The 19,617-nt window shown below is 41.5% G+C and overlaps 1 protein-coding gene across 1 annotated transcript in view; it reads right to left on the bottom strand.

Moving 5' to 3' along the window:
* Nucleotides 1–1,273: 1,273 nt before the first annotated feature.
* The window catches only part of syndig1l (synapse differentiation inducing 1-like), a 28,893-nt gene continuing 10,549 nt past the window's right edge, over nucleotides 1,274–19,617 (bottom strand). The window contains exons 2-3 of the mRNA XM_061092068.1: nucleotides 9,604–9,741; nucleotides 1,274–1,432 (exon numbers count right to left, since the gene is read on the bottom strand). Coding sequence (XP_060948051.1) covers nucleotides 1,274–1,432; nucleotides 9,604–9,741 — 297 coding nt within the window. The remainder of the gene's footprint in view (nucleotides 1,433–9,603; nucleotides 9,742–19,617) is intronic.

The following is a 19,617-nucleotide window of genomic DNA, read 5'->3' as shown; positions in this document are numbered from 1 at the left end:
GCATAAGTAGAGTCATGCAAAGAATAATTTATTACAGCTACATTCAAAGCTGTCAGACTGCCGACACTTTGTTTATACGCCTGGCCCCCAAGGATATGTGAGGCCGCCTTTTAATGACACCATCTACCTGATTTACATTAGGCCTTCCACGCCCACTGTGACTGGCTGATGCTTCGATTCATACCATGTTACCAGAGGCAGCATTTTTTTTTTTCTGTGAGTGACACCGGCCAACCTCACATCGGTGATTTACTTCCGAGGCCGTAAATGAAGATTCCTTTCAAATTAGACTAATCAAGGTGACTTTGGACATCAGGCGACATTAAAACGACAAACGTAAAACCAAAACAAAGCACAGTTGCATGTATGTAGGCAAACTATATCGGGCACAAACAGCTTTTGTTGGACTTCAGGGCACATGTTGACGTCGTCGTCTTCAAGGTAAAACACGGGTCTGCGGCTCCGTTGAGATTCTTGTGATTCATGCCAGTGCATATGGTTCAGTAGGAAAACAGCCTCTGTTCTTGGCTGAATGTGATCTGTCTTCTTTTTTTTTTACCCTCCCAGACTTTTATTCCTTATCGATGGAAAGTATTATCAGTAGTTCTGTTTTTTTTTTCTCTTTAGGGATGAAAGCCCTCCTTTGTCATGATGCATGTTGCCACTTTTTTTTTTTCTTCCACTTTGTGACAGTCAGACTAATGGAGCCATAGAAGTAGATGGGGGCCGACAATGGTCTATTAAAGACAGTCCTGGTTGGCAAAGTGAGATAAGGACAGGACTCCAGTTTTAACAGCAGCTCAATAACAATAACATCGAGTTGACGGATTTTGGTGTCTTTAATAATTGCCTCAGTCGAAGGACTTATTGTCTCAGTCTTGTCACGGAAACGTATCTGTTGGGCGACTTAGAAGTTCGCAACCAGCCAGAAAGTGGATGAAGCCGAAAGAGGTTGAAGTCAATGGGATGCAAACTGGGCTCCAACACTTCCATTACTCTAAAACACCCGTTTTAACAGAGAAAAACTTTGACTATCCCCAATTCCCCCTCTTCTTACCCTCCATCTTGACCTCTCCCCAGTCACTGTGGCTAATAATGGCTGACAGAGAGCATGTAGGGAGAGAAGGGCTGGAAAGAACGGAAAGGAAGAAAAAAAAACGTACATCCTCCAAAAACTTTCCTTGTAAGTCCGCAGGAGCAATGCAGTTCCCCAGAGGGCGTTGTTCTCTTCCTGGGCTCCCCGGAGGTGCGTGGAGAGCAGCCGCGTCTGCTGCTATATGTGTCCTGGTTTCGAAAGGTAGGCGATGAGAGCTACCACCACCCCCACGTACACACCAGTGCCTATAGTGATGGAGAGGGCGGCGAGGAACAGAGCGCGCCGGGAGGCGATGTTGGCCATGGGGAAGTCACCTTTGTTCACCGCCTTAGTGGTCTGGAGGAGAGGAAGGGGGGGAGAGAGAAGAAGAGTCAGACACAGTTTGGACGGACACCGAGAGAACAGACAACATCACCTTTCAAGAGTGCCACAATAACAGAAGCTGTTATTTCTGTGGTTGGGAAAAAAGGGAAATTGAGCAGGACGATGGGCCCCATTGACCGAGTGGCTCAGCGTAGCTCCGGAAAGAGCTCACCATGCCTGGCAGGACCGAAAAATGGCAATTAGTGTGAAAATGTCAAGAACTGTGTGTTATGATCATCTCAGCCAAGCGCACGGAATCATGAACGACACACGAGAAGAGCTCATTCTTCATAATTTGCCATTGAAAAAAACAAACTCCACAAAGAGAGGCAAAAAAAGAAAGCAACAATTTAGAGTATTGACACGAGGTCTGTTGTTTGCTTCGCTTTGTGTATTTCAAGTAAAAACAGGCAAAAGAAGCAGGTTCTTTATAAATCCACTTTGCTTTATTGGACGCAGGATTTCCACACTTGTTTTTTCCGGGCATCATTACTATTGCCATGAATCAGTTACCATGTATTTAATGTTATAGTGCAGCTTTACAGTGTACTATAGGCACATTTAGGTCCTCTCTGTGGTGTTGTGTTATCTCCTCAAATAAAAAGTCCTCCACTACCAGAATATGACCACAGTGTATAACAATTGACATCTTAATTGTTAAACAGCAGCTCATTGAAAACAGTTAATATAAGACAATTTCCCTCAATAAAGACTTATTTAAATAATTCATTCTACCGTGTGCATGAAATTGACTGGTGTTTACAATTATTTGGGCTGTATAGAATTTTGAATCTTCAAAACAAAACACGTTCTGTAGTTTTTAGTCATCTTCTGAACGGAGCATCACATCGAAACAACCATCGCATGAAGCTCATCACCAGCACCACAGTCACCGTGCTCTCCTCTTCATGCTCACGGCCCTTTGACATCTCTCTCTCCTCTGATGACTCTCGAGTGGCCGGTGCTTCAAAAAGGCCCCGAGAGCCACAGCTGCACCAGCGCGCACAAGAGCAGAGACAATCAATACGTGACAAGAAAAACAAGAATAAATACTGGAATGCATTATTCAGTATTTCGTTTTATTCCGAGTTAATTCATAAGTAATTCATTAAACCCGTAATGTGTCGTTTTCAAAACAATTACGAGAGACCGAGTTGTGTGACATTGTGAAGTAGCGTGGGATCATGGAGTTGTTTGTAGCACCTGTGCCGTCATTGCAGCCGTTTGCCTTCGGTAATGATTCTTTTAGTGAGGGTCATTATCAGCGGAGAATTCCTCCTCGCCAAGAGAAACAGTGCAGGTGATTAAAACCAGTAAGAAAACAGAGGGAAGCACTTCCACATTAAAACCCTGTGTCTCTTCTGTGGTTTTAAAGGGTCCATAAGACTCAAGCACTAACTTTTGTTGGTGGGAACATTTCGGAAATATAAAAGTACATTCAACAAAATATTGAATTAGGTCTTATCATGTTTTTAGATTTCAACACAGATAATTTGGCTGTTGTGCGTTTAACAGATCATTAATAGTGATAACTGGATTCAAATCATTTAGTATTAATTATAAATACTGAGTACTGAGGACTTGAATGACTTATTGATGACAATTAAATGAGTAATGTATTTTTTTACTTAAGTTAGCAAATTATTAATAGCTTCATAAAGAGCTTTTTTTAATATCCAGCTGATTTGAAGTTGAAGACATTAGCTTCCAATTGGACTTTTGTGTTTGGTAATTTGACAAATTATTGGTGTGTCCGGTTAATACTATTGATGAGGGATTCAACGTGTTTGTTAAACATCACGAATACACACAATAATAACAGCGAATGTAAACAGAGCTCACAGATGTAATTAGGTTTTTTAATCAATAGCTTGTTGCTCCCCTCAAAAAACATTGTTTGTGCCATAAGGCAACAGCAACAAGGCTTTTAACTAAAAATAAAAGTGCCAAACATATCGTACAATACAAACTCAGTAAAGACTGAAAAGGCAGGTAGGAGTGACTGCCGCTGGGATTTGAACTAATGAGCTTGCCTGCTAGAGCTAGTAGTGGAGTGGAGACTTTGGCTTTGTGTATTCTCAGTGGGTTGACACCTTTTCAAACGGCGGAAAAGTTTTGCTGTGTTTCCTGTCTTCCTCGGCACGTATCGTTGCAGTGTATTCTGTGATGGTACGTTTCCAAATAACTGACGTTGTGTGGACTATTTTTGCGACAATTTTCATTGTCTAATGTGGACGTTTGACTCTTCTCACAATGTGTGTTGCTTCAGTCGTACCCGTCAGCTCTGTGAGGATATTGCTAGAGCCTAATTTAAAAGATGACTTTGCTGAAAACAGCTGCCAGTTGACGCTGAACAACAGACAGATTAGTGAACCAAAATAGCTAAGTCACAAGCTATATAACCAAAACACTGAGCTGAAATTGGTATAATGGGATAATATATAGAGTTTATATGACAGGTAGTCAGTTGCTGGGGTATAAACATTCATTAGAGCACTTTCAAATCATTTGCCGCTTCAGTGAAATCTCAGAGGTGCCTTGTGGACCTTTTCTTGTCAATAAACAAAACCACAGAAATACATTTAAGATATATTAAACTGAAAAAACAACAGTATGGAGCATTTCAGTGACGCTGAAATGAGTCCTGGCTTCTTGTCCTTGCTCTTTATATAAATCCACACAACCTGGGTAACTGTTATCTTGAAAAATGTGATGGTAAATAGTGGTTTGTTGTGTTCATCCGGTCCATTGTCGCTGTGTTTACAAAGCTCTTGCTATCTTACTATTTGAATGGACTTGCTTTCCAGGGAAAAACACACAGAGGGAAGAGAAGAGAAAGGCCTCTTTTGATTTCCTGCCTTCATTTACATCAGAGGTCAGAACGCAGAAATTACACATGACGGCAGAAAGTCTAACCGTGGCATTGTCTGGGCTTTGTATTGGCTTTTCCATTTTCCATCATCCTTCCCCTAAACTAATTTCTGCTCTGTTTTATTCCAGAAGTCGTCACATATTAATCTTTTGATTTATCTTCTTTTCCACTCGATGAGATTCAGTGGTCAACAGTTCAGCATGTTGCTAAATCCCAGTCATAATTTGTTGTGCCTTTAACACAATGCATCCATCAGACTATTGTGCTGAATGTGTGGCAGTGTGATTTGAAAAAGCAAGGGCTGTGCGTTTGCGTGAAATTACATTGATTGTTATCCCGGAGCCATTCTCATAATGATGGAGCTGATTTGTGTGCGTAAGATAAAGCTGGCATCAGGGTCACTTCCTCCAACTCTGAAACTTTGTTTGTCTAATAAAAACCCTCTTCATTTATTTATTCACAACTGAGGTGGAGAGGGATTGTGACTGTAAGGTAGATGCAGCGTCTGCACTGAGTCTGTATCCGTCAATGGTGGTGAATAGAAAACCAAGCACCGGAGAAAGAAATCCCTGTTTTGACCTTCACCTTTGCTAACAAACTCGCAGGAAAAATGGATGAAAGTAGCTCAATAGAGGTTTTTCTTTTGCAGGATGCCTGACCTCACTCATCACAGAAGAGTGCTAAGCTCTGTTTCTTAGATATGACAGATTTTGACTGTGCTGCCTATGAGAGTAAGTATTCATTTTAAAATTAGGCATAGAGGTAATGATGTCTGATCTACTGAGTAGACCACATGGCTTTTATATAGCACTGCCATACAAGCCAGTAGACAGATTAACATTCAGCCTCAGCAAAGCCTCAGGTTCGGCTTTTAATGCTATTGCGATTTCAAGGCTGAAACACCTGAGGATGCCGAGGTGCAATTGGAGACCATCATTATTATTTTCACTACAACAACAACCAGTCTAACATATTTCAAATGATAAACTCTCTAACTCCAAGGGCGAAACCTTATCAGAAGTTCATTGTTCATGGTATCATTCATTCTGATCTATAGAATTGCATTTTTATATACAGTCCTCAAGATGATACAAAGCAGCATGTGACCCTCTTGTAAAGCCAAATGACCTTTCCAACTACATTTAGAAGCATATAGTAAAGATGTTAGGCCAGCCATATACGGCCATTCATTTGAAAGAATCTAACACTTACATTGATGGCATTGAGGGTGGTTTTATTCTTCTAAGACATTCCAGTCATGTGTCAAGGCTCATTGGAACACAGCATGTTTTCATCTTATTCTCATCTTAGAATAAAGTCTTCAAAACAAGCCACAAATACACAGTAAATTGTCTTGAAATGAAATGGGGTAATGGTGAATAGTCATGATGCTGCAAGGCACTTTAAATAAAATTGATTGGTGCATTCATGCTCTCTTCGAAGTACCAGCTTTCTTTAATGTACTGTATATTTATATATATTTATCAATGTGAGTATGTTTCCCTGAATCCCCTTGAGAGGAAAATGGAAAGATTATTCTTATCTCCACAACCTTGACAGAATGACTGAAATTTGGTGTCATAGAAAATCCAGATAACATCTCCTACTTAGCTGCATGGAGACTCATACTGAGATTTGCTCTGTGAAGTCAATTCAGCATCGTTAACAGGTTTTTCTTCCAAATACACAACGCCCACAGCCCGGAACCACTCTCTTTCCCTCCCTCCCCCTCTCTGTGTCTGTATTGTGCACACACACACAAATGCAAAAACATAACGGTTTCACAACTCCTCATTCATTTTCCTCCATTACGATGACTTGTGCGCCATAAGATAACTTCGGAGGAGTCGGATTTGCATAATCGTGACAGAAATCGTTGCTGCTTCTCCTCTCTGCACTCTCCAGCGCAGATGTCTCAGAGCTGAGAGAAACATTTATCAGCATCTCCAAACAAAACACTCACCCTATTAGTCGCAGTAATTGAAACTCGATTCCGTTTCCCAATCAAATGCTCAAAGCTAATTTCCCCCAGATATTCATGGTTTTCTAGTCATTATCGTTGGCAGCTGTGTGTGTGTGTGGGCGGTTAATGCTGGATCCTTAACTGTGCAGCACTGGTTTCCACAAAGACGTTGCGCAGTGTTAAAGTTATAGTCTTTGGCAAATAGGATACGAACCATTTAAAAGCGAATGATTGCAAGTGTGCGTCCTTGTGTGAACGTTCTCACCGAATTTCTCTGCTTGGGAAGCCATTCCACTCTCTCTCTGTTTGACTAAGCTTGACCTTCCAACGGGATAAAGACACTATCGATCTGCTGTCTACAGACTCTATGACACTTGCTAACCTGTTTGTTTGTAAATGCCCTCGGAGTGAGTGGTGAAGCTGATGTGCAATCATTTCCAAAAATGTTCTTCTTGGCTCGTCAAGCTGCCCTTGTCAAATCCAATAATCCATCTGCTTACACTGCCCCACGCAGGCAGAGAGCAGTAACTACAAAAAAATGCGAAGTTCATAAGAAAAGGGTTTGAAGCAACAAGTCCTAAATATCCGTTGCAGTGCCCCTGTTGTGGCCCGGTCATGGATAAAATTACTATCAGTTTCAAATGGGGAGTGAACCGTGTCGTCCTGGTTTCACATCCTGTAGTTTACGACCTGATATCAAGTAGCTGAGAAGAAACAAACTGCACCTTAGAGTCCGAGGTGCAATTCTGAGCCATCGTTTCTGGCAATTACATCTAAATATGTATCAGTGTTCACACTAAACAAATCAGTTCAGGTAATTTAAAATGAGCTGTACACGTTGTTTGTTTCTGCCTTCACCAGTTAATGAGCTGCTATGAAACCAAAATGAAAAAACATTAGAGAGAAGAGGCCTAAATGTGTGGTGTATATCCTTTTTAGGGTGTTCCATCTTTTTAAATTATTAACATGCCCTTTCATAATGTTGTCATCATGATGAGTGACTCCCCACGCAAGACGTTCCTTTTGGTTACGAGCATTTGTTTTATAAATACAAAATGTCTCTGGTACAATATAAAAATCACAAAACCCACATAAAACATTTAGAAAGAATAGTAGCTATTAAACTAAAATATAGATAGGCTTTCACCTTCATGATGTGTAAAGCCCGCTAGCATATTACCATTAGCATATCCTATCACTCTACAAACACATTACTGAACAAAGAAAATGTTTCGTACCTTAAATGAACTTTAAGCTGTGTAACTGACTCTGCAACATGACATCTTTCATACTTTATAATTGGGTAATACAAATAAGCTTTATATTGTGTCTCTAATACTATAGTTTGCAAAACCTGAAGACTATATGGCGTCATTTTCTGAATTCATAATGATGTCATGATGTTGTCATTTCAATCTTATGTGCCAAGAATATATTTTGGATCTTAGTATACCTAATGACATGTCCACAGTAATATAGGAAGCCGAGACAGTGGGAGAAAATCCATCTTTGAACTATGCCTGACATTTTCGGACTTCTTTGTGATTTATTCCTGGTTATCATGTGACATGATACGATGAGGGATACATTACTGATCAATACAAAAAGCCAATCATCATTCCAGTCAATCATTTGCGAAAATATCTTAGAATATGTGCCTGCAATATTGAAATATTCTTTAAATAAGGTAAAACAAGTGACAAATCAAATCTCACACTTATCCACATTTTAGCTGCATCTTGTCCAAAGACATACATACTGTATATTGTTCTCTCAGGAAAAAACGAAGTTCAGATAATTCCAGCTCATGATAATGGCTGTACCAAATCGCGTGTTCGCTCCTACAGAATAAATTCATTTAGTCGGAGGGGTTTCCTGAACAATCGAATGAAACGAAGACCACTGAAGTGGTTTATTGAGCTATAAAATGAAGCGATCCCAGACTCCCTCCATATCCTCTCCTGACAGCTCCACTGGACGGAGCCTTCTGACGGCACTTTCCCTAAACACAGCCATCACTTCCCCATAATTACCCAGGAAGAATCAAATTAGCTTCTGACAAGATAATTCACTGACTGGCTTCATCTGCCTTGGACTGCTCGTGCCCACAGATAAGACAGCTAAATGCTCAAGCTTTTGAAGAGATAGCCAAAGGCAGTTTAATTTACTGAAAAGCTCATCCGCCTGTAACATGTGTGTGTCCCTTTAAACATACACTATACATGTGTATGTGTGTGTGTGGGTGTTAAGGCCTTTTAAAGGATTTTGCCTTTTCTTGTTGCTTTGAGTCAGAATTGATTAGCAGCAAGAAAAGGGCGGATCCCTGCGCTTTTTTGTTTCCTCAAGAATTGAAAAGGGAAAGAAAGCCGTGATAGGAATCCATTAGAAGACCATTATGTGCAGTTTGCCAATGTTATTTGTTGAGAACATATCGGCAAAAGCTTCAGAATTAACAGTGCTGTCATGTTGGCTCCACAAATCTCTTTATACGTTATGTCCAACCATCATTTGCACCCTCCCAAGATATCCGCATGGTTTTTGAAAATGTTCGAGCGAACGATCTCCTGCTGCATATGAGAAAGTGAACATAAAGTCCAGACGCCATTGTGCAGATATTCTCCAGAGTTCACGTCTGAAACACATTGTACCGTGTAAACTGCAGCTCAACCAGGTCAGTTTCATGTGTCTGAGAGCTCATCGGCTTTTAATACCTCGCCACACCTGTGATAGGGTTCATCTCCAATCCCCTTGAAATCCCCAGGAGTGCAAAGGGGCTTCTCTCATCTGAGTATTTCACACACCTCCTTTGCTGGAATTTACAGATCGAGCCTTGAGACTGATTTATGTACTCTCCCCAAAGCCGCTTCTCAGCCTGTTTACAGAACATCAAGCAGCCATTATAGATTGGCCTTGAGTTATTGATGGGCACTTCGGTAAAAAGTGTCCTTGTGTCGGTGGAAAGCCAGTCAGCTGTCAGGCTCTTATTTTTAGATTTTTTAAATGTGTAATAGTCCTTTATCTTGAGGGTGATGATTCATTCCAGGAGCTGGATGTGGTTGTGTATGTGTGTTTGTGTGCCTGTATGTCGACAGATTCATGGAAACGTGTCCACGTGCACGAGGGCAGTTGCACCTGCTTCATCTTAGACGTCGAAAAACCGATGCTGCATGATTCATGTGTGTGGGTGTTAGACGACATCATTGGAGGCTATATATATATTATACATACTTTGTGTGTGTGTGTGTGTGTGTGTGTGTGTGTGTGTGTGTGTGTGTGTGTGTGTGTGTGTGTGTGTGTGTGTGTCTTTACCCCCTGCGAGAAGTAAAATGCTGCAATCCCCAGAGGCCAGAAACAACAGAGCATGGAGAAGATAACCAGGCCGAGATGATCTCGTGGAGGGACGACAATGAAGTTGTCCTCGCTCTCGCTGTCGCTGGAGCAGTCCGTCTGCAAAGAGAACACAGAGTCAGGACACAACACACAACACAAAACACACAACACACAACTCGTGTTGTGGCCCTGTACACGAAAGCAATTGCAGTTCATGTGAGGTGATGCTGCAGCAGACAACATCAAATCAACAAAAACATCACTCAAAACTCTGCAGTTTGAGTCTGATCGAGCCGTACACCGTCCTTCCGAAATGTGAAATACCCTTTTAATAATGTAGTACAACAGTGCACAAGTAAATATAGTATCCGGTAGGTAAAAAATAACTACAGTATCAGTTCTTTGTAAGAACCTGAATTGTTAACCCCTTTTTTCCATCACTTCACAGGTTATTCCCCAGTACCTGCAAAAACATATGTACAGCGTATCCAAATCCATCTACCAGCACCTTCAATACTTAAGCGTTATATCATTTTTTGTTTGCTCATACAAAAATCTAGTGTATCATTAGTTTTAATATTCATATCATTTAGTATCTACGCATTTTCATATTTTCACATTTATTATACAGAAACGAGAGTGGTATCAAGGTGAATAGCCTTATTTTCATAATTGTCAAATTATTAATTTTAGGGACGTGTTCGCGATGCAATCCCCCAATTCAAACTAGTGGTAACTGCATTCACTTTGGGATGTATCACTTCTAACAGCTTTTGCGTTGGTAAAATTTAATTTTTAAATCAAATCAAAGGTTACAGGCCTCTCGTGATTATTTAGAAATGTGACCAACATTTTATATATTCAGTTTGAATCGTCCTCTGAACCTTTCCTCGAAAGAGTAAAGGAGATTCAGGGATTATTACAGAGGAGGAAGAGCTACACGTTCCAATGAACTGCGATAAATCAAATAACACTTTTTTTTGTCAGAAACGGACAATTTGACGAGATTGCAGAATAGACGGTTCCGGCCTGCTCACGGCTGCGTTAGCCTCCCTGCTGACAGTGTGGAGCACATCCTGCTGCTGACACTGGTTACAGCATATTGCATTACGCTTCATTGTTATTCCTGAGCATCATTAGATTGCTCGGATGCTAAAGGTGTGTAGGTGTAGCTGGAGACAGGTATATGTACCACAGGGAATTGCATTGCATCATGTTCTCCTGTATCAACGGCATTGCGTCGAATCTAATCATGTCAAATTGCGTTGCATTGTAACAGTGGCGAATCATATTGGAACAGGAGATGCTTCCTATGCATTGGATCATTGTTGATGCATCGAGATGTGTGTGAAAGACGTGCACATCCCTCATTCAAATCAATTACAACTTCAGAAAACACCCTGATCCATTATACAAACACCTACATTGTTCATACTGTGCAGTTGACTGTTGTATTTCCTCCTTCCATCATCTTGTCATATCCCACAGCCCCTCCTTTGGACCAATTATAGTCAGAGGTAAACCCTGTTTTTTCAGTGAGGCTTGTATATTTAGAAAAATTTGATTTAGCGATGTACTAATACTGATACCAGCATCGGAAATGCTTCTAATTCTGCAGAATAACGGCAGGTCGGGCATTGGTAAGTCCAAAATCCATGTACCGATCTGATAGCACGTCTTTAACGTATATTATATTCACCCTGATAAAACTGTAATTACCTTCCCGGGAAGTGGCTTCTTCGTCGCCAATCCAGATCAGCAGTTGCACTGTGCCGCCACTGGGTGGGGCTGCTTTTAGAGCGGAGAACAAAAAGCGATGCCAGTGTAGCGTTAGCCAGAGCAAGACAGTCACGCTGGAAAGTCCCTCAAGTAAAACCCTGATTATGTTCAGTACTCAGGACTTCAGTTTCAAGCTATTTAAAGGAAGTAATAGGGTTTTATTAGATATATTTATTAGTAGTTTATTTTTCAGTTATGACTGTGAAACTCGATAAAAGAAGTGCTTCTGAATTCATTCACTCAATGTATTTGTTTTACAAAATGAACCCGAGGCCCTACAACAATGACGGCAAACATTACATCCATACAGCGTTAGTGGCCTACAACTGTTAAAATAGTTATATTATGTAATATATAATAGTTTTGTTTTTTAAATACACTGGTATCAGATTGGTGCGTGGTATTACCGAAAAAATGGTATCGCAACACCTCATTGTGATCTGCAGACAAACAGGTGGATTGGAGCAGATGGAAAACGAAAAGAAAAAGTTTTTTCCGAGAATGACAAGCTTTGTTCAGGTTGATGTGATTTCCAAGGCGAGTGGGTGGTGGAGAGAATTTGTATTCACTGAAAGAGAAAAAGGCATTTGTGTAATGGGAAACAAAACAGAGAGGAGTCGGCTGCATGAAGGATCATTTGATTTCGTGTAATGTCACAGCTCGTATTCATGGACTTTTTTGTGATGGACCATTTGTTTCTCATTAGTTTTGAGATATGCAGATTCCTACAGTTTGGCATCTAAACAACAAAAGGCATTAGGAAGACGCCACGGTTGAAAGTGCACTTCATTTCAGACGTGAAATAGTTATGAATCAAACACACCTCCTCCCTCAAGCTTTATGAAACCATTTCACGCTCCACGCAACATTCCTCACATGGATCTGCGACGCCTCCAGTGAAAAAGAGAAGACGCTTGTACGTCTGTATTCACTCGAAGGAGATACAGCTGAGCATTTCAGCTTTTATAAACAATTTTGGCCACTTCAACTCCTAAAAACATTTGTTTAAAGTTGATCTTTTTCCCGACGACAAAGGAAGGATCAGGAATAGTGATTTATTTTTCCTCTGTGTCTGTGATGAAAAGAAGAAGCTGCAGATTGAGGTCACGCCTTTCTACACGAGCAATTAAGCCGCATCCTTCAGACATCATCCTGTTTGAAGGATGATCCGGCGTGAGGGCGGAACATGAAAAATGAATGCAAAAAAAAAATAATCAAGGCTAATAATATAGTGTTGTGTCAAAGAAAAGGAATTCAATATTAAATTGAATATTTCATCAGAGATGGGATGGGGGGAGGAATCGAACGATGGGGACATGGAATGAAACTGGAACACACAGTATATTAAGCAGCATCACATTTAGACAGCGATGCAATCTGGTGAAGGAAATGTCTCGACCACCCTTGTCTTCCTGAAAGATGTGGCATCTTGTCACCGTGGCCATTGTCAGACATCTCACATATGAAGAACTCAGCAGGAGGTTGTCCGACTGAGACGTGTCCACAACACCGCAGACATTTACAGGATGCTCGGGCGAGGGCTGGCGTCTGGGTGGAGCACGCAGGAGAAAGGAAATTAATAAACTCCTCCGGGGAAATCAAGTTTTCAAGTTTGAAGCATCGGCGTCTGCCCTCGTCACCAGCGGCGCTCAGATCTCGCCGGCTTAAATTGACATCTCAGTTGGCGTCTTACACACGTATGGCACCTTTCTTTTTTTCATCCCGAGATATTTGCTAGCAGCAGCTGCCAGATCCCGGCTCTGGAATAGTGCTCGGAAAATGTCACTGCATGTCGGACAGCATCTTAAGTAATCCTTCAATTTTTAGGTATTACTAATGGGATTTATATTTACAATAATCCTTACAGAATCAGAATCATTTATTAAAGACCACACAATCGGCGCAGCATTGAAAAAGCTCATCTCCACCCGAAGATTAACATAGACGGCTGTGATGGATGAGTATACGGACAGGACACTATCACATACAATAACATAATATCACATACTGTAACATAAGATATGTGCATGTGCTCCTATCGCTGTGGTTTACCTACTCAAATTGGACTTTTTATTTCATAAACACAGATAACAGTTCTTATCCTTGACCAGATGCATTTCTTATCTAAACAGATACAGGGACATTCTTTACACTATTTGTTTTAGTCTTGCAGCGGAGCTTGTGACTGACCCTAACCCTTTCTCTGCACTAAAACATCTCGACAAATTGTTTTTCCTTTTATAATTTTTAAAACTACTAGTGGGGTCATAGTTAACCTGTATGAAAAATAGTGAGATGACAGGAAATGAAGAAGAAAAATGAGGATCAAGCCAGGAACGCTGCAGCTAATGGTCTGCGCTGAAACCTCCGAGGCCACCGGGGGATCCTGAGCTTACTGAGTTTTATCTCACTACAAGTTTCCTATAAGCAAAGAAGGATAACTGGAATCATTTAAATTAGTAACATCTTAAAACAAAAGCATGTCGTGCATGAGTAATTTGAATAAACAAGGGTATTAAGGACTCTTTTCAAAAACCTTTTGTTTTGGTTCAGTAAAGACAGAGTGCACCTCTGTTGTTTTAGCTTTGAATTAAAAGTGAAATTAATGGAGCCAGGTGAGGGTGCTGGGAATGCATTTGCTCGGAGGTGTGAAACAGTTTTCAATTAATTCTAATAACACACACACCCTTAAAGCCATGTTGATTGATGATGGGGATTAGCGGCTGTGTGGTTGAAATGTGTTGGGGGCTCTGCCCGCTAATGGCAATGGAAACACTGGATTAATTTTCTCTAAAAGAAGACCTCTGGAAGATAAAACAAGTAAATTACAAGTCCAAATGAGACCGTGCAAGCAAAACCTGTCCAATTTGTCTGTGCACTCAGAGACAAGGCCCCTCTGTTGTTTCTTCTGCGAGCACAAGCCCCCTCGTCAAGATGATCGATATATCTTCATTCTCTTCATAATGCAGCACCGAGGCGAGAAAAAGGTCATAGCACCCGAGCATATAATGCAGCCTGCGTTCTGCATAATGTCATTCTGCCGTCATCGCCTGAAGCAAGAGCCGCGCTGCAATCTCTGCAGAGCCAACCCTGCTCGGCTCCGTGCCTTTGAGCCCACTGACAATATCTGCACAGCCTCCTGGCTGTTTGGAGAACGAAAACACACATCATCCGGGGATCCCAGCCGTTCGGTAGGCCTCAGTTACCAGGGAAGGGAGGAAGAGGAGTCGAGAGAGGCAGAGGAAGTCAGTCAAGCGGGAGAACAATTAGGTCGGGTGAAGGCGGCGCACACCTGCGGACAGGCCGGCGTGTAGTGGGAAGCTGCATGCGGCCCTGGCATGTGCAGCGGAGGTCGTTAATCATGAACCTTTGGAATGGTTGAAGGAGATCTGGTGGAAAAGAGGCCGCAAATCCATTTGCAGTGGGATTACCGTTCTCTCTTATTTTTCCTGAAATCTGTGTAATTGAATACAGTTCTCAGGAACCTGTTTTTATAAGTTAAAGGTTAAAATAACTACTCCATCACTCTGTGACTTCTGCCTTTCATTCAAAGTAAACAGAATTTTGTTTTCCAGGTTTTCTAGCCCTCTTTTAATGAGCACGCTGCAGGCGGTGGAGGTCTGTGTGTGTTTGTGTGTGCATGCACGCTCACATGCATTGTCATTCATTAACCACCTCCCCGGTACTTGCAAGCTAATGACTATGCATGCTGCTGCTGCTGCTGCTGCTGCTGCTGCTGCTAGCCATGCTCAGATATGTCTTGTGGGGCGTAAATCCCGTCAACACGAGGCAAAAGGCTGACAGGTAACGAACAGCTAATGGATGGTTTCAACACTCTGACATGACAGAATAACCAAGAGGGGGGCTGATGTAATTTATCAGTTGCCAAATTGCCTCCACATCGTACAGGATTGTGCCCCCGGCCCAGTTTTTTACGCCCTGTCCTCCATTCTCCCAACCCGAGTGTTCTTTCTACCTGCTTTCATGTGGAGGGGAGGTCTCATAGCGGGACTTGGAATGCTGGTAATCATCTGAAGATGTGGGTGGACATGAATTTTAATGTATGTTTGGTTTGAGCTGCCCTGCTGTTTACAAAGTGTCTCACATTATTAGATGTTCCTTTCATTTGTGATGCGCAAATCCATACTTCAAAGCACGTCCACGAATTGGATTTCTGTAGACATGCATGGAGATGATTCCTGTTCATTATTTACACACGTGGCAGGATCCCACTAACATCTTGCTCATGTCTAAAATGTGAATGGATACAATCAGCATTCACTCCCCAGTCAAACGACTCAGGTAGACACAGGTTTTTATCGGCTCCAGCTCTGATGGGCAGTGGATGACGTGTTAATTTCGTCTTCTTCATTAATTTGGTAGTCTAGCTCTAGATCATGACACCCGGCCTTTTCCGGCACCTCATTAGCATTGAACTTCATGTTTTTTTCAGATACTTTTTTCTTCATATGGTTCAAAATGCAAGAGCGCAAGGTGAGAGGGCTTCTTTTGTGACGTCGAACATGACTCACTGGGGAAGAAACAAAAAAAATCCTGGCAAAGGGGAAGGAGACAATCACCTGTTTACCCGAATATACCCGCTGATGGTGTAAAAGAGGTAAACTTTAAGTGTATATTTGCTACATCTTAACTGTGTATCTTGGCTACCTTTGAATGAAATCAGCCTGGACTTCTGTCATTATTGTTATTCCTTTCAAAATTAAACAACAGTGAAATGTGCTTATGGCTCATCTTCCTTGGGGATGTATCAAAATCAATCACAATCTCTTTTATACACTTGTCTTTGATGCTGATGCAAATCATGCTATTAAGGTTCTCTCTAGCCTATGTAGGGGAAGGATGATTTCTCTTTGTCATGTTATACAATATACCCAACAGCGTTAGACCATGAAAAAAAACAGCTTTTAGATGATAGCAACGCAGCAGCTCAGTCAGAGGAAAATTGAAAGTCCACACCATGAACACATCGCAAATTACGAGACACTAACCTCACCGAGACGAATTAAAACACCCACAGAAATTAGTGTTGTGTCCTCTTCAACTGTTTTATGAGGTAGAAGCCAGCAGCTGAGGTCCCGCAAGTTAATTGCTTCACTGTGCGGCTACACAAAGGTCTGGAGAAAGGTCTGGATGCAGGAACAAACCACTTCACGACAACAGGGAATTCAATTACTGGGCTGCAGGATCATAACTTAAGGGGGGCGGGGGGGGGGGACCAAGGAGACATGTCCCCTGAACTCTTTCAGATGGCAGTGGATGAAGAAACTACCAAAATTACAGAAGACGGAGGAGAGGAAATTTTTTCCTCATACGTTATAGGTAATGTTGGTGATATCTACAGTGAGATCATGTTGAAATAATCCTATTACGTTGTCTTCCGGTCGACCACCTGAGACTACATTTCTGAAATGCAAATTATTTTTTAAATGTTATTTGGAACCAGCACAGTAAATCCATCGCTGCTTAACTCAACACATTAATCCCCAAATCACTAATGTTAATTATGCAGGGAACCGAGCGCCTTGTCTTTTATTTGCTGCTTGCTTTCCTCTGGGCTCCAGTTTTATAATAAATGCATATTTTGATATTTGAATTTCTTTGAAGTGAAGGGAGGACCAGGGCACTACTGTACATTATCATTCCTAATAGTGGACTGATGCATCGGCCCTCTCCACAGGGATTTTAAATAGCACTTTTTCACCCATGAGTCAATGTATTGATCCCTTTTTGCTGTAGTTTACTGTATAAAATATTTTTGTTAAAACTATCTCAATAAGGGGATATTATGAAAGATTATGGAAAAACATGGTGCTGTTTTTACTTTTGGTAGCTGTGTCTGAAAAACTCAATACTTTGAATTTAAAATTCCGCACCTGCTTGGCACGAACTGCAAGTTTTGACATTTTCCGCTCAGCTACGCGACAGCTAGTCATGGTAAATCATGTCACAATGTTATCTAGTTATCTCTGGTACCTAAACTGTCCATTAGAAAACATGCCATTAGAAGAGAGAGCGGGGAGGAGTCATTAAAATCTGTGCGCTCTTAATAGTCCTCGGCCATTTAATTACATTTCGACAAAAGGCGCGCAGCACGTTTCCCTTGGTCGTCCGTCAGGAGTCATCTGCAGGTCACATGGTCTCCATGTCTGTGCGTCACGAGGCGCAAGTCACATGCTCGGCATCTTAATGTGGCATCAGTGGAACATACACTCGCTCTGTATCTACGCTCGGCCATATTAAGTTACGCTGGTGTAGGAGACCCTGTTCTCTGATTTATGCGCCAGTAGGACGGAGGGCCACAAAAGGGGACGGTATACAAAAAAAAAAAAAGGTTCCCATGCTGGTAAACAAGAACCTGTGATCTACATTGTGTCTGTGGCAGCCACATCAGGTCCACTGCCCTCAGGAACCTCCGAGGGACACTAAGTCACAGAGCGTGTGATCACAATGATAAAAGCCTTGTGACGATGCACTCCCCTCAAACATGCTTTGCAGTCTGCGGGGGCATGTGCTTCCTGAGGTGAATTAATTACAACTAAATATTTGTTATCATTCTTCCCGTTGCCTCGTGGCCTCTTGTCGACAGGTGCACTATTTAGGATGCCGTAATGAGGCTACAACAGAGACCCGCCACACGTTGTGCTTGGTATTCATGCTGAGCGCCGCAAACAGGTTTGGAATGCACGAGAAGAAGTGGGGGTGCATGTGTAAGAAAACGGCAATTTCACCTGAAGAAATTCTTGCTCTGTGAAGCCAGAAGACCTTTTGTAAACTCCATGTTATTGGAAAAGCAGTTTTTGGTGCCCTTGTGGCCTTAGTGGTAGGAAAACATGAACAGACCTGACGTACAAGAACCCCACTTTGAGTCAGGATTATTCCACTCGAACCCTAACCCTTCCCACACACATCTCCTTTAAAGCATTAAATGCCTTTTTTAAAGGGTAAAAACTGTTACAAAAAGGACTCAAGTGGAAATATCTCAACTAGAAATAAAGCAATCATATCATTAATAACATACTTAGTATATAATTAAATAATAAAATGTTTAAATTCACCCGATCCAGATTTTTGTCTGGATCTGTTTCGTATATTACGGGGATGTTATTACATTATTCACAGCCGATGAGAAGGTGTGTGACTGGACCTGCCAGACTAATGGAGAAGGAGGGACAGGAGTTGTTTTTAGATTCCACATCCCCGGGGTATTGTCCCAATTACACAATCACAAAAAGAGCTTGTTGTTAAACCATGCAAATCTATGTAAGTCCACAAATCACAAAGTCTGTCAATCAGATTTGTAACATGCAATCATCCCCAAAGGGCGGCTGTTACTCAAACCTCGCTGCATTACCGAGGCATCGCTCTCATTATTTACCTCCTAATACTCTGAGGAGAGGATTATAATGGCTTCAGGGAATTTTGGCAGCGGCACAACACTGTGCTACTTTCTTCTACTTTCAAGAACTTCATTCAAAAGCAATGCTGAGGCAAGTATTTTATTTTAGAATTGACTCTTATGTCTCATATCATATGATAACTGCTACAGGGCAGCCATTCCAAATTTGATATTGACGTTTATATTCTGATAAAAAGTGAAACGCATTAATAAATGTATGAGTATATTTTCATTCCTGCATTAAAACATCAACAATATGAAAATATTCTAGCTGTGTTGTGTTGCATTATGTATTGCAGCATATCCAGTGACCTATATCCCTAATCAGGGGCTGTATCCTGTGAGGGGTGCAGCTCAGGAAGGTGCATCCTGTAAAGCACCTGGAAGCCGGGATGGACCTGCACTGTCAAACCCTAAAGACCCGAGCTGATGGTGCATTCAGGTGAAACTCTCAACTGCTCTGAAAACGATTTCAGTGATCACTGAGAAGTGATACAATGGCTGGCGAAGCATGACGAGTGAGAAACAGACACAAAATATGCTCGCTCGTGCAGAGAAAAATAAACTGGTGTATTACAGTTCTGACTTTTTCTACATAATTTTCTATCATTTGAGGAAGTATAACCATGTAGGTTTAATTAACATAATTAAGTGTCTTTGTTGTTTAAATTATTTTGAGGGGGATTTTATTTTCATAGCGCAGTTAACAACAGAGAGGAACTTCGTCACATCACCATCACTTCACCAGAGGCTCTGTGACTTCTAAGTGGAATTTGTCCATGTGTTACCCTCTTAGG

Source organism: Limanda limanda, chromosome 18, assembly GCF_963576545.1.
Source record: "Limanda limanda chromosome 18, fLimLim1.1, whole genome shotgun sequence".
Taxonomy (NCBI): domain Eukaryota; kingdom Metazoa; phylum Chordata; class Actinopteri; order Pleuronectiformes; family Pleuronectidae; genus Limanda; species Limanda limanda.
The sequence above is the reverse complement of the archived record's forward strand: the minus strand, read 5'-3'. Positions and strand labels throughout refer to the sequence as shown.